Consider the following 15653-nt stretch of genomic DNA (forward strand, 5'->3'; position numbering starts at 1 on the left):
ACTTTGCTATTGTAATTATCTTCTGATGTAATTTTGTTTCTGCATTCTGTATTTTATTGTGCTGTATTGTATTTTGGGGCTTGACCTCATGTTAGCCACCCGAGTCTCCATTAGGGAGATGGTGGTGGGGTATAAATAAAGATGATGATGATGATGATTATTATTATTATTGAACTCCTACCCCTTCTAGAATTCTTGAAAGCACTTCCAAAATTTTCTGCAGCCATTTACTGCTCTCAGGCAGTATCTGACCTGTGGAATTGACACCGCTGAATTGCCCTGGCTGAATGTTATGGCATCCCAGGAGTTGTAGTTTTGTACTCTTCATAGTAAAGGCTTAAAGACCTTGTAAATTCTGGGATTTGTAGTCTGGTGAGCCACCAGCACTCTAACAGGGAAAACTAAAAGTTTTGGAAAACGATAACTGCCATAATACCATAGAATTGATCCATTGACACTAATGTGGTATCAAACCCCATTAATTTCAGTGTAGTTTTACTCTGAGGGATCTTTCTCTTTTCTTCTGCCTCTTGTTCACTCTATCAGAAGCCAAACTAGTTCAATTTTGTGTTAGATTAGGATATATGTTTAACAGAGTTCTTCGAACAGTCTTTTATTTTCTTTAGCCTTTGCCCTCCTGTGTCTAGGTTTTTAAAATGCAAAGGCTTTTTTTATAGCATCTTCACATTATGCAACATCTAGTGGCCAAATTATATATTGCATCTAAACTGTGTTACCAATGTGCTATCCAAGGCTTTCATGGCTGGAATCACTGGGTTGTTGTGAGCTTTATGGGCTGTACTGCCATGTTCCAGAAGCATTCTCTCCTGAAGTTTCGCCTGCATTTTGGCAGGCATCCTCTGAGGTTGTGAGGTCTGTTGGAAACTAGGCAAGTGGGGTTTATATATCTGTGGAATGTCTAGAGTGGGAGAAATAACTCTTCTCTGCTTGAGGCAAGTGTGAATGTTGCAAATGGTTTATTTCACTGAGAAGGAAGCAGGTTTTCTTGGGAAAGTGGGGGTGCTTCCTAGGCCTCCAAAAGTTTTCCAGGCTGTATGGCCATGTTCCAAAAGCATTCTCTCTTGACGTTTCGCCCACATCTATGGCAGGCATCCCCAGAGGTTGTGAGATCTGTTGGAAACCGGGCAAGTGGGGTTTATACATCTGGAATGTCCAGGGTGGGAGAAAGAACACTGAGGAAAGTGTAAATGTTACAATAGGACACTTTGCCTCAGACAAGAGTACTTTCTCCCACCCTGGACATTATTCCACAGATAAATAAACCCCACTTGCTTAGTTTCCAACAGACATCACAACCTCTGAGGATGCCTGCCATAGATGTGGGCGAAATGTCAGGAGAGAATGCTTCTGGAACATGGCCATACAGCCTGGAAAACTCACAGCAACACATTATATTACCAATTGCATAAAGTCTTCAATTTCTTAAAAAGGAGGAAGAGAGGTGGGGAAATAGTGTGGCAGCACCTTTAAGGCTTACTGGCTTTGTTTTAGCCTAAGCTTTCGTGGATATACATTCACTTCACAAGTGGTCATGACCCACCTTTCTTGTATGGGTTTCAGCCCAAAATACAACCAGACAGTTTAAAAGCAGCGAGGATTTGTTAGCAGCGAGGACTTTGTTAATCAAGACCTTTATTCTCTTAGTTTAGCCCTCTTGGAAACAGAATGAAAACTGTAGCTCATGACATGCAGTTTTTGTGAAGCATAAAGGATGGGACTGAAGAACGTTCAAATTGAAGACTGATGTCCCAAAGCATTACTTCAGCTTTACCAAGTTAATGAAATGCTTCCTAGTGAAGGTTTCCCCTGCCATAAAGTCTAGTCGTGTACGACTCTGACGAGTGGTGCTCATCTCCTTTTTCAAGCCGAAGAGCCGGCATTGTCTGTAGACACCTCCAAGGTCATGTGGCCAGCATTATTGCACGGAGCACTGTTACTTTCCCACCAAGGCTGTACCTATCAATCTACTCACATTTGCCTGTTTTCAAACTGCTAGGTTGGCAGAAGCTTGGGCTAACAGAGGGAGCTCACCCTGATCCCCAGGTTCAAACCGTAAACCTTTTGATCAGCAAGTTCAGCAGCTCAGTAGTTTAACCTGCCATGCCACCAGGGGCCCTGAAATGCTTGCTAGCAACAACAATTTACCACTTTTCCTTAAATCAATTTTTAAAAATGTATCAGGCAAAGCTGCAATTACATGCACACAATTAAGAAAATATTCCATGACATTTCACTGCATTTTGTATACAAGCTTTAATAAGATTGAGTGTTGGCTGTAGCTGTTACCATTTATAGGACAAGCAAATCCAACAATTATTAGTTCTATTGCTGGTGGTTCTTCAGTGTCTAAAACTGTGGTTCCCAACCTTTTTTTTGACCAGGGACCACCCTCCAATAGTACCAAATGGGTTACGAATCAGTTTTTGTTCAACTTTAGATATGGTTTGGGGCACCAATTCAGAAAATTGCACTGGATAGACCACATCAGGTCGAGTTTCTGATACAGAACATATGCCATGGTCATGTGAGTTCATTTCTTAAGTAGCAAGCAGTAAGTGATGTAAGGATCAATGCAGCAGGGAATGAGCCAAACCACCTGGCCAGCTTTGTGTACCAGGGTGGGGCAGCTGCAGGGGGAATAAAGGAACCAAAGTACAACTCCTTTGTGTGGGTTGTTGGGATAGGATGCTGGAGAGATGTGTTTGGAGTTCTACAAGGCATGTGTCTCAAAGAGAACATTTGGACTCTGTATGTATATATGTTCTTTTATAAACTCTGCAAAAGACAAAGACCGAGTTTGTTCCTTGGTCAAAGGCAAAAGACTTCCGCACTTGTGAGTGTCTACATTCATCTTCATAATGACAGGGAAGGAGTAGCAGGCAGTGCAAAAGGAACAGAAATAAAAATAAAGAAATAAAAAGAGCAAGGAGGCTTGGTCCGCAGCCCACGGGTTAAGAACTGCTCTAAAATATGAAACAAGGAAACTCAACATTTGAGATAAGAATAACTTGCACACAATTCTCCCACACACATTCCCTTGACATACTTTATTCTACTTCCACAACCCAAATTAACATTTTTCAGCAAAGAGTATGCAAGTGTATAGATGGGGATTTGTGTTGAAGATCAATACAATTTGGGAAGAATGACTATAGAAGAGAAATCTTTCCCAATCCCCATCCAATCAGGAACTTTATCTGCAGGCCGAACTGTTGGGCACCTTTCAAATGTATATTATTATTATTATTATTATTATTATTATTATTATCTTTATTTGTACCCCGCTAGCATCTCCCGAAGGACTCGATGCGGCTTACACAGGCTGGAGTATAGGGAAGATTAACCTTGCTGTGTGTCTTCCAAGTTACTTCTATGGTGACTATCACCAGATTTGTTTAGAGTTTGCCACTGCTTTCTTCTGAAGCAGAGTATGCAACGTCCGATGTTTTTCACTGGGTTTCTGCAAACTGAGTTGGGATTCAAACACAGGTGTCCCAGAGTTCCAGTCCAATACTCAAACCACTATACCATGATGGCTGGTTCAGGAGTTCCTATGGAGTCATTTTCCTCCCGTTTCATTTCTTGGGTTTTACAGACTATATTTGAAAGCAAAACATAGAAGCCAGAAACGAAAATATGTTTTGTACTGTCAAAGGCTTTCACAGCCAGGATCACTGGGGTATTGTGTGGTTTCCGGGCTATATGGCCATGTTCTAGCAGCATTTTCTTCTGATGTTTCACCTGCATTTGTGGCTGGCACCTTCAAAGGATCCTCTGAAGATGCCAACCACAGATACAGGTGAAAATCAGGAGAAAATGCTGCTAGAACATGGCCATACAGCTCGGAAAACACACAACACCCCAACAGATGCTTTGTCATTTCAGAATGGTACATTAAATAATTCAAAGATACAAACAGTGATTTTTTTCACCTATTTATTATACACAAGATGCAACCAAACCGCAACAGGGTTCTACTGAGGTGGCTGTCCACGTCCACGCCCAAATCCACCTCTCTGCAAGTGAAAAAAATCATAATACATGTGTCAGTGCCTCCAAAAATGGCAACTTTATACTCTCTAAGACTGGATTCCTTAATGTTGATGAGCAGCTAAGGAGACAACTAAACAAAACTTTGACTGTATAGAGAATGCTCTGCTCTAGGAAGCAAACCTGCAGCTCAAACATTTATAAGCAGACCTTTTCCAATCATACTGTACCTCCTTCTGGTTAATAACGAACTCTTTAAAATGTATTCGTTGAGCTGCCTAAGCAAATACACTATTGAATTTTATAGCACTACATTTGAAAATGAACAGGTGAACAATACAAACATTTTTCAGCCATACTGTATAGGGGCTGGCTTGCCATAAATGAAAAAAAAAACAAAACCTCCAGAAATCAAGAAATAGCCTTTAAATTGTTAAAAATAAGCTAATTGCAAGAACAAAAATGTAATAAGTAGTACTTAAGGTATAAAAAAGATCTATGCTAGCAAAATCTCTTTTAAAATAAGTTCACTATTAATTTAATTTCCTTAATAAAACGAACAACAGAAACCTAGTGCCTGGTATCTTTGTGACTCATGAGCAAGAAATTTTTGCACACAAAGAACACTTCTTGCCTGATAATATGGCTGCACTCTTCTACCTGTACTGGTAATTCTCAACTAAGAACTCTTAAGTTAGTTATCTTTTACAGCAAAATGAATGTGCAACTGGGACCAGTAGCTATTATGCACGACAAATTGCCGGTAATGACACCTTGCCCGAAGTCTCTATTGTCCAATCAGTGTCACTTCCTGCTATGGACTATTAATGGTCTTGTGGGTATTCAAATCATGTCCAACCTACGACAACTTTAAGGCAGATTTGTTCAGAGAGGGGATTGCCCTTGGCTTTCTCTGAGGCTGAGAGAATGCAATTTGCCCAAGGTGCTACCCGGATTTCTGTGACCAAGAGGGGATTTGAACCATGGTCACCCAGAGATCAATTCCAGCACTCAGATTAGCATTACACCATAGCAAATATGCTAAGATTTGTTCAGTAGAGGCTTGCTGTTGCCTTCCTCTGAGATAGAGTCGGACTTGCCCAAGTCAAACCAGTGGGTTTCACATCTGAGCAGAGATCGAACTCTCGTCTCAATCCTATGCTGAAACTACTATTCCATGCTGGCTCCTATAATAAATTATTACCAAGTTCTGTAAATGGAATGCCTATAGTTTCTGCTACAGTAAGAACAGTATTTAAACAGGAGTATATATGTCATGCTTGCAGACAATCTTGTTTAAGTGACATGTTCCACGTGATACTTACAAACTGGAATTCAGTAGCTGCCCCAGCACCAGCTTCTGCCTTCTTGTCAGCACCAGCTGTGATGGAAAAAGACTAAAATTACTCAGGATAATGAGACAGCCATATATACATGCCTGTCATACTCAGAAAAACCAATTGTATTATTCTCAAAGCCCAAAATGATCTCATTTTAACACACTGCATTCTTGAACTTGAAGCCCAGCACAACCTTAAGGTCAAAACTGGAGCATTTCTGTGTTGCACTACATTTTCAATAACATCTACAAGCAAGCCAAGCAATACTTGCTGTGTTCACCGCAATCTTCAATACTGAGGGTTGCAACCCATAAATTTAAGTTGCAATAAAACAGGAGAAAACTGTACTTGGATAACCCCCTTCTTTTGACCTTACAGTGAACACTTACATGGAGCAGCACTGCGTCTGTAGGTGTCCCTGTCAGCTTCTCCCCGTGTGAGACGAGCAGGACGCTCACCCTCCAAGCCTGAAATGGTCCAAATAGCACAAATTAATCCAGAAAGCTCTCACTATAGCCCTAGGTTGGTAAGTTATGCATCAGCATTAATAATTCAATCACTTTCTTTCTTTTTTAAGATAGTATGGCCAAACCTAGATGTTCGAAAACATGCAAATGTGAGTAGATCAATAGGTACTGCTTCAGTGGGAAGGTAACAGCGCTTCATGAATTGAAAGCTACCAACCAAAATCACATAGACTTTCACATATCTTACAGCTGTTCTTAAACAGAGATACAATAAGGAATGCTTATTTTAATTAAGGGAAACCTATCCTTCAGACTGCCAAGACCCACTCAATGTCTTTGAGCAACTCATCACTTGGCAGTATAATCAACTATTTTAATACTTCAACTGTGAATAAAGGATGCAGCAGGAACAAGGTTGGTAAATTTCCTCATAAAATGTTAGGAAAAATCCATCAATCAAAGAATTATATGGGACCAAAGCAACAGTCATTTTACAGGCGTGATGTCATACCAGGACAAACTCTGCAGTGAGGACTATTTTGCAAGGCAACTTGACATTGACAAGATGGCTTGTCCGATGAAGAAGCTACAACAGTTTCAAACCTCTGTACAACAGCTGTACCCTGAGAACCTGCTTCCCCTCCCCTGCAAGTCTGAGAGCATACTGGATGTCAAGTTATCAGGAATGGTTTATGTTGAAGAAAACTTCTTCATGGTTAGATACGCAGCTGGAAGGTCTGGAGTCAAACTCAATAGAGAATTCTTGACACAATGTTACAATAATTCTTAGCTACATTTCATATTTATTATTTAAGAAAAAAAATAAATTCAATTTGTAACTCAATAAAAGCTTTCCATAAATATTTAAGTATCACTTAATCCACATCATTAGATAGGTGACATGTTGAGTAATCTGTTGCCAACGTGAACACATGGACCAGCTGTTTGCAAGACATTGCTTTGCTTATAACAGATTACAGAGTAGGGCTGCCATATCTAGCACTGACATGCAATTAGTCTTTTAGTTTAACTTATATTGTTTTTTAACACCAATTTGTTCTCAATTGTATAACGTCAGTATTTCCCCACCGTCCCCTTTGCGTAGTACTCTGTAATAAAAGGTTCATATAGATAGATAGATAGATTTAGATAGATAGGTGACATGTATACAATCATGTATACACATCACTGGGGACAGCTTTAGGTAATACAATTCAACTATTTAAGATTCTATTCCAGGTATACACAACCTATTCCCCCCCCCCCCCCCCAAAATAATGTTAGCAGTCTGGGCAGCACGAAGACATTGATGGTAATTTACAAGACCAAAGGGACCTTTTAGGATGGTTCTGAGTAAGGTAGGTAGGTAAAAGTAGAAATACTTTAATTTTTACCAATTTTTGTTTTAAAAGTTCTTAACAACTGCTGAGGTTTGGTTCCAAGACCTCTCAATGATACCAAAATCCATGGATGCTCAAGTCTCACAATATACAGTGTCGTAAAATGGCATGCCTTATATGAAATGGAAAAATCAAGATTTGTTTTTGAATTTTATTTTTGGAAATGTTCAAGTTGTATACAGAATGCCAACTGTACTCCTTTCTATATGGGTTCAGTGTAATAAAGCTGCCCTGAATCTTGAAACTGTAAATCTCATAAAATTATTTGCCAAATACAGCAGAGGGAAAAGCATCAGTTGACTACGTTGGCTCAGATCACAGACTTATTCCAAAACCAAGGGCCCAATAGGAGGATTTTAACCCACCGGTAGTCTATTGTCTTGGAATGCTGCAAACACTTAGCTGTATACAGTACAATGTGTCTGTGTACAAATTATCAGGAAAATGGGGAAAACTCACCTTCCATGTGGTTATGGGAATGAATTCCCATCAGCACCAACCAGCATAGCCAATGGTCATGGATAATGCAAATTTTAGTCAGAAAAACAATGGTGTTCACAGGTTCTCCACCCATTTTAGAGTTTGATACTTTCTTTGTTAATCAGATTACATTGTGGCACCATGCTAGACTCAACTACTGCTTTACACTGTTCATGTCTTATCTGTTAGCTGTTTGAGGCCCTTTTGAGCGATGGCATTTTAAATAGACAAATTATATAATTTCATTTGTAGATTAATGCCAAAAGTAATTTCACCAAGCCAAATCTTACCTTTAGGCCGAGGTCTGCCAGTCTCAGGACGGCTGCGGCGCAAGGTGGCAGGTACAATTTCTGGTGGCAAATGGAGATAATCCCGCAGGTATTGGATGCCCTCGTTGGTCAAATACCAGTAGAAATGCCTCCAAGCAAACTGCTCCTTCACATAGCCACGGGATTTCAGTGACTAGAAACATAAGACTAGTTAATCCACATACAGAAATATCAATAGGATTTGACTATGTAACAAGATTGTTGTTACTGGGTTATAAATGTAATTTTCTAATTGGTTCTATCATAAAAACATGGAAAGGGTTTATAAAACTACAAAATGAGGGTGAGGCAACTGGAAGTGCTCTTCACTGAAACTGTATCCCCAATCCTTGTTTCTATAACAAGGCAAATTTTTCAAAATCCAATTATCACAGGGACAGAAAGTGAGATGAAATCTTCTGAACCGGGGTGTAAACAGCAAAACAAACACCACGGGGGTGTTAGCCCTTCCATATTCTATCCAAAATATGTGTGTGTACACACACACATGTGTACGTATGTATATTTGGCTGGAGCTAAACTTAAAAATGTACACTTTGACGTGCATACAAATTTAACTTAAGAACAAACCTATAGAGCCTATCTTGTTCGTAACTTAGGGACTGTCTGTATATATAGGTGTTTAGAAGGATCTTGCAAAACAGCAAATAGCTAATATGGTTGTAATCTCTCCTACCACTTTGCTGATCAATTTATTCACGGCCTACAATTACTAAATCATCTTCAAGGCTTCTAAACGAAGATCCTGTCTTAATGTCAACATATGTGAGACCCTTCAGACAAATCTAAACTGCACTTCCTATCACCTGACCATTAACTACGCTGTGAAGTTGCGATTCAACAATACCTGGAATTACCCACTCATGCAGATAAAAGATACAGGGCAAACGAAAGTTTCTGCATCTTAAATTATTTCGACCACACCACTATTAGGAGGGCAGAGGCCATATTCTACCTGGCTTCTCTCTTCCGGCCCACTCAACTTCTTTCCATTAAAGTAAAAAAAAAGAAGATGGCAGCCTCTCACAACTGATGCAACCCACTCATGTTCAGGTGCATCCATTGACTTACCTGCATTGCTTTCATGACGTGGAGGTTGGGAACATTTTTATCTGCCAGTTCAGGGTGCTTAGGCATGTGAACATCCTTTTTGGCTACCATCACTCCCTCCTTAAAAAGGAGTTCGTAGATGGCAATGCGATTTTTTTTAGGCATCAACATCTGCAAGAAAGACAAATTAAGTTGTAAACAGCAGCCACTTCTCTAATGTAAAGGAACATAAACTCCAAGCTTTGTCCATATGAGCCACACAGGCTAACCACTGTATGACACATACATGGCCCATACTTAAATCCTGGAGTGCTGCACTATAAAAAAGGTAAACAGACCCCATTGTAATAGGTTGCTTCTTGCAAGATGAAATCATGATTACTCTAGGACTAGAGTGTGCACAAGCCAGAAGTCCTCAAACTAAGGCCTGCAGGCCAGATGCTGCCCTACAAGTTCATTTACCCAGGCCTCACTCTAAACTTTAGACTCGGGGCACCCTAAGTCCCAAACAACTTGAAGCCACATAACAACAATCCTAGTTAACTTGACTATCTCATCAGACAAAATAGGCCCACACTTCCCATTGAAATACTGGTAAGTTTATGTTGGTTAAAATTGTTTGTTTTAAATATTGTATTGTTTAATGTATTGTCGAAGGCAATATTGTATTGTTTATTCATTTATTTATTTACACTACAAATAAGGTATGTGTGATGTGCATAGGAATTCATACTTTTTTTCCTAAACCATAGTCTGGCAGGCTGTGATCTGACCCACTGCTTTAAAAGTTTTGAGGACCCCTGGTGTATGCTGAAGAATTCATATTAAGTTTGATTCCAGTTTAACAGCCATGGATCAACGCTATGAAATTCTGGGAGTTGTAGTTGAGACACCAATATTTTTTGGCAGAGGAGGTTAAAGACCTTGTGAAACTACAACTCCAACGATTCCATTGCTTTGAACCATAGTAAAGCCCCTTCACTAGAAACGTTCAAAAAGAACCTTAAAACCTGGCTCTTCCGCTGCGCCTTTGGTGAGTAGGTGCACAATATGACACCACTGCACTCCTCAACGCTCTTCCCACTGGATTACATGCCCTCCAAATGGGAAATTTAGCTTCACAATTCTGTGTTTGAGTTCCCTGCAAATAACTTGCTCCTATTTTTATCTCATTAGAGTCTTTTAATCGTTTTATCCTGTACATGTGGCCCGCCCATTGTTATTGTGATTGTGCTTATTGGAATGTTATTTTATGACCGTGCTTATCATTTTTTTCCTCTATGTAATTTTGATGTTTATGCTCTGGTTTTATTTTGCTGTAATATGTTGTCCGGGCTTGGCCCCATGTAAGCAGCTCCGAGTCCCCATTGGGGAGACGGTGGCGGGGTAAAAATAAAGTTTATTATTATATTATTATTATTAGTTAAAGTGGTGCCAAACTTCTTTAATTCTACACTGCAGATTCACCCTGAGTCTCTTAAAGCACCAATTCTATTAAATTCCATTAATTATTTTAAGTGGAAATGAAAAGAAAACAACTCTAGGATCTTGGAATACTGAACTAATTATTTGAGAAATTAGCCTCATTAAATGGAGCTCCCAGTGGCATAGTGGGTTAAACCGCTGAGCTGTTGAACTTGCTGACTGGAAGGTTGGTGATTGAAATCTGGAAAGCGGGGTGAGCTCCCACTGCTAGCCCCAGCTTCTCCCAACCTAGCAGTTCAAAAACATGCAAATGTGAGTAGATCAATAGGTACTGCTCCAGCTGGAAGGCAACAGTGTTCCATGCAGCCATGCCAGCCCCATAACCTTGGAGGAGTCTACGGACAATGCCGGCTCTTTGGCTTAGATATGGAAATGAGCACCACCCCGCTGGGGTCGTTCACATATAGACAATGTCATGCGAAAACCTTTACCTTTACTTCACCTTAAACCTCATGAAACATTGTGGAGCTTGCTTCCAATCCAACACGCACAGAATGGGGACATTGTTTCAGGATCACAATACGTTTCAGTAGTAGAATGCACTGTTACCATGGGTCTCAGTTGGCCTTTGCCATGAAGTGAACTTTTGTATTCAGTCTACCTCTGGGTTGGATCTACTCTGTAGAATTAATGCAGTTTGACACCACTTTCAACTGCCATGACCCAATGCTATGGAATCTTGGAAGTTGTAATTTGGTGGGGCACCAAGACCTACAACTCCCATGATTCCATAGTACTGGAACCACAACAATCGAAGTGTTATCGAACTGCATTAATTCTACAGTAGATAGATGCATCCTCTGATTACATTTAAACAAGCCTATAATGTCCAGTCCATGCTGCTTCCCAGGAGAACCTTCATCCGGGCATTTAAACCCGCATCTAATTCTACTTCTATGTCTTCCGAAGCCACGGCCTGGATTTAGAGAATTGCCGCCTTTCGCCCAATTCTCCCAGTTTCCTTCCCCCTTCTCCCCCTCCGGCCAAAAAGAGGCCCGCAAAATGGATGGAGGGAGTGTCCGGAACCGAGAGGGAGGGCAGCCGGACCGGCCACCGGCAGGATGGGGGCGATGCAAGGGAGATACAACGGCCAGAGCCAGGCCTTACCGTGGCGGCAGCGGCGGGCTCGAACGCTGGAAAGGACGGAGCATGCGCAGTGAGATCTCTTCCTGCTTTGGAAGGACCCCAGCTCTTAGCGAGCGCGACTATCCCAATGCCTGATAAATTGTTGTCTATGGGCCATTCCACACAGCCTTATATCCCAGAATACAAAGACAGAAAATCCCACATTTTCTGAGTGTGGACTCAGATAACCCAGTTCAAAGCAGATATTGTGGGATTTTCTGCCTTGATATTCTGAAATATAGAGCTGTTTGGAAGGGCCCTATCTTCGCCTGTAAGCTGCAAGAGGTATAGCTGTCTTTGACAAACGCCTGATCAGAGTTATCATGAATTCTTAGAGATTTCTGTGAAAGAAATAGAAAACATAGAAAACACAGAAGAACGGTTTAGTGAAAGAGTCCCGTAAATCTTCCTTGCATCTTCTCTCACACACATCCCTTTTCCATTATGTTTTTGTGTGTCTTCAAGGCATTTATGGCTTCATAGTGACCACAAGACAAAGCCATCACTGGCAATATTTGATCAGAGAGGATTTGCCCATCTACATTGCCATATAATGCAGTTAGGAACTACATTCAATTGTCAGTGAAGACTCACATAATACAGTAACTGCTTAAACTGTGTTATATGAGTCTACACTAACCATAGACGACAGTTCCAAACTGCATTATATGCCAGTATAGATGGGGCCTGATTTACAAAGATCAGTTTGAAACTCTATCGGCTTTTTCCTCAAGCAAAATATTTTAAAACCATACAAGAGAAGAAAAATAATCATAATGTCACAAGCTTATATTTTGTATTAGATGTTTCTGTTGTACTGTACAGTAGTTCTGTTGTTTTGGACTGAGGATCTCAATGCTTTATTTACTTGGGCGATCCCTCGTTGTCCAAACAGGATAGTCCTCCAAGATCATTGCACTGGTGGGTCCGTAGGTGACTGTGGAGCCCTATTCTTGATCTGCATCTTCTCCCACAGTGAGGGCATTGGTTTCCAGACAGGAGGCGGTCTTGGTCGGAGTTGGCTTGACGCGCCTTCCTCTTGGCACGTTTCTCTCTTTCGCCCTCCATTTGTGCCTCTTCAAATTCTACAGCACTGCTGGTAACAGCTGACCTCCAGCTGGAGCGCTCAAGCACCAGGGCTTCCCAGTTCTCAGTCTCTATGTCAGAGTTTTTAAGGCTGGCTTTGAGTCCAACTTTAAATCTCTTTTCCTGCCCAGCATCATTCTGTTTTCCGTTCTTGAGTTCAGAGTAGAGCAACTGCTTTGGGAGATGGTGGTCGGGCATTCAGACAATGTGGCCAGTCCAGCTGAGTTGATGGCGGAGGACCATTGCTTCAATGCTAGTGGTTTTTGCTTCTTCCAGCATGCTAATATTTATCCACCTGTCTTCCCAAAAGATTTGCAGGATTTTTCAGAGGCAGCACTGATGGAATCATTCCAGGAGTTGTTGCAAGACAGATCCCCTAAAGCGCCAAACCAGTATTTAGTAAAAGTAGAGTTTATTAGTTCACAACAAAAGAGTCCAAAAGCAACCAAAAGAAGCTCACAACACTTATTCTTCAGTGTGAGACACAGTATTACCCACAGTTAAATCAAAAAACAAGACCTGGAAAATAACCCGGATTAAACCGGAATATAATCCGGTTTAAATTTAAAACTATGCAATCAGCAGGAAAAAAGCACTCCAATCCGCAGCAGGACGTCAGTGAGCACGAAGGGTCGAACAGAAAGGCCGGAGTTGTCTACCGAAGTCAGTCCAAAGTGACGTAGTGTGATTTCAGCTCTGCTAAAATTGGGGGTTCGGGGCCAGAATATCAAGCTTCCAGAAGGCCAGATAAGATAAGATTCTGAAGTCAAAATCAGAGGCTTTATTCTTAAGGGCCAGAGAGAATGTCAGTGGAGGAAGCACTCCAAGAACTAACATATTTGCAACAGAAAATACATGGGTTTATTTATAGTACACTTCACAGAAAGGCAGAGTACTACAGAACAATTGGAAATTGCCGTGTCAGTTCCTCATTGGTCTTGGAGGGTGCTGGATAGGATTCATAGACCTACTGGAGGAGGAGCTAATCAGAGGTGAAACAGGACATTTCGTAAACTATCATTTGTGGATATGAAGCCTTGGGTCTGTGTGAGTCCTTCCCAAAACTGGGGGCGTCTGGATGGAATGCAGTTTGATGGGTAGTTGAGAGTCCTGATACTCCAATGCCAGCTAGACAAAAGAGGTGCTGAATGATGGACAAAAGGTGATTAAAGTTTAGTTGCATAAAATGGAGAATTCACAGAGGAGTTATGGATAAGTACTATAGATGAGGGAACGTTCCCAAGAAAAAGTTTTAGATAAAATCAGATAACGGTGGAAAACTCATAGTGTCTCTTCATTATGTGTCCTGGGATTATGAGAGGATTGTGATAATTATGAAGCTATATCCCAAGGTTACAGATAATAATTTGTAATTTTGAGGTTTACTTTTCAATAACAGTACCACAAACTATTGTTTTATGTCATTTTCTATTATGAGGTTTAACCTAGGTCCAAGCTATTTGGCCGACCGCATCCCCTGTACAAACGCACCCAGGTCCCACCTCCATCTCAAGCTCAGTTGGTGGGAACAAGAGAGCAGACCTTCTTGGTGGCTGCCCCTCAACTCTGGAACTCTGAGCCCATCTAGACAATACCTTTATCCCAGGATCTCCCAGTTCAAAATGGAGGGTGTCCAAACAACACCTCCAGTAAAAGAGGATTAATTTGAGACAAAGGAGGGAAACCCTGCTTTATCCTGAATTAATTAGATAGCCCATTAGACCTGCACCTTTGTAAAAGTCCTGGGGCTGGTGGGCTATGGCCCTGTCCCAGGACTCCCCTGCAGCCTGGCCATACACCCATCTTGCACCTTCTGCCCCCCCCCCAGAAGAGGGAGGCGTTCACAGTGACAGGACAAGGGAGGAACTTGCGTGGTGAGAAGAGGGAGGCAAGAGGAGCTCATGCAGCGAGAAGAGGAGGCCGCCGCCGCTGCCGTACACATCTTTGCCATTACTCAAGAGCAGCGGGCCGGGATTGCCAGGGCAATGGTGGCTACTCCTTGGCTCCCCCGACATGGTATGATGAAATATGATGGGCTTTTTTCTTTATTTTTTTTTACTTTACATTTCAAATGTCTTTCAGGTGAATTTTAATAGAATTATTTAGTTATTGTTTTTTTTAAAAAAATCCTTGTATTATATATTATTTTAGTTGAATCTGGAGGGTTGTCTCTCTTTTTTGGGGAGAGGGGGTCCTTTTCCTTGCCTTTTAATGCACCCCCAATCCCTTCTTCCATTTAATGTTTCCTCTTGAAAGAGGAGGAGGAGAAAGGAAACTTCAGTGTGGATTAGGAGCAGACCGTGGAAAGTTGGGTTGCTGTGTGGAGAGATGAGGGTCCTGGTGGTAAGGCGTGAGGCTTTTTTCAGGCCCACGCCTTCCCACTGAGACCCTAACTCGAGTATAAGCCGAGGGGGCCTTTTTCAGCCTAAAAAGGTGGCTGAAAAACTCGGTTTATAGTCGAGTATATACGGTATTTTGTAGAACTACATTTTAATATGTGTATTTTATATAATGTTTATGATCAGGCATGTAGCTGGGGGGGGGGGGGCTTGAGGGGCTTCAGTCCCCCCCCCCCCCGAAATTCTCATGGTGGTTCGCGAAAAAGCCTTACTGGTGCATTATTTAAACTGTTATGTTTATTCATATCATGATCTGATCACCATACTCAATATATCCCATATACATGGGGGTATTGGGGTAACAATATAAAAGGTTTGCTAGGGCAGACCCTCTTCCACTCAGACTCAGCCACCCCCCCCCCCCGAAACAAACTTAGCCCCCCCGAATCGAAATCCTGGCTACGGGCCTGTTTATGATTATGTGTTTTTAGCTATGTTGTAACTTGCCTTGAGCCACGAGGAGAGGCAAGTAAGAAATACA

At 41.4% G+C, this 15653-nt stretch overlaps 1 protein-coding gene across 1 annotated transcript; it reads right to left on the reverse strand.

The window, feature by feature from the left end:
• Positions 1 to 3940: 3940 nt before the first annotated feature.
• Positions 3941 to 11764, reverse strand: RPS10 (ribosomal protein S10). The gene is made up of 6 exons (XM_060773118.2): positions 11670 to 11764; positions 9099 to 9248; positions 7989 to 8160; positions 5741 to 5818; positions 5337 to 5392; positions 3941 to 4037 (listed from the first exon to the last, which is right to left on the reverse strand). Exons 2-6 carry the CDS (start codon positions 9246 to 9248, stop codon positions 3996 to 3998), a joined length of 498 nt encoding a protein of 165 aa, XP_060629101.2. The 5' UTR covers positions 11670 to 11764; the 3' UTR covers positions 3941 to 3995.
• Between the last annotated feature and the right edge of the window lie 3889 nt (positions 11765 to 15653).

Source organism: Anolis sagrei, chromosome 4 (genome assembly GCF_037176765.1).
Source record: "Anolis sagrei isolate rAnoSag1 chromosome 4, rAnoSag1.mat, whole genome shotgun sequence".
NCBI classification, from domain to species: domain Eukaryota; kingdom Metazoa; phylum Chordata; class Lepidosauria; order Squamata; family Dactyloidae; genus Anolis; species Anolis sagrei.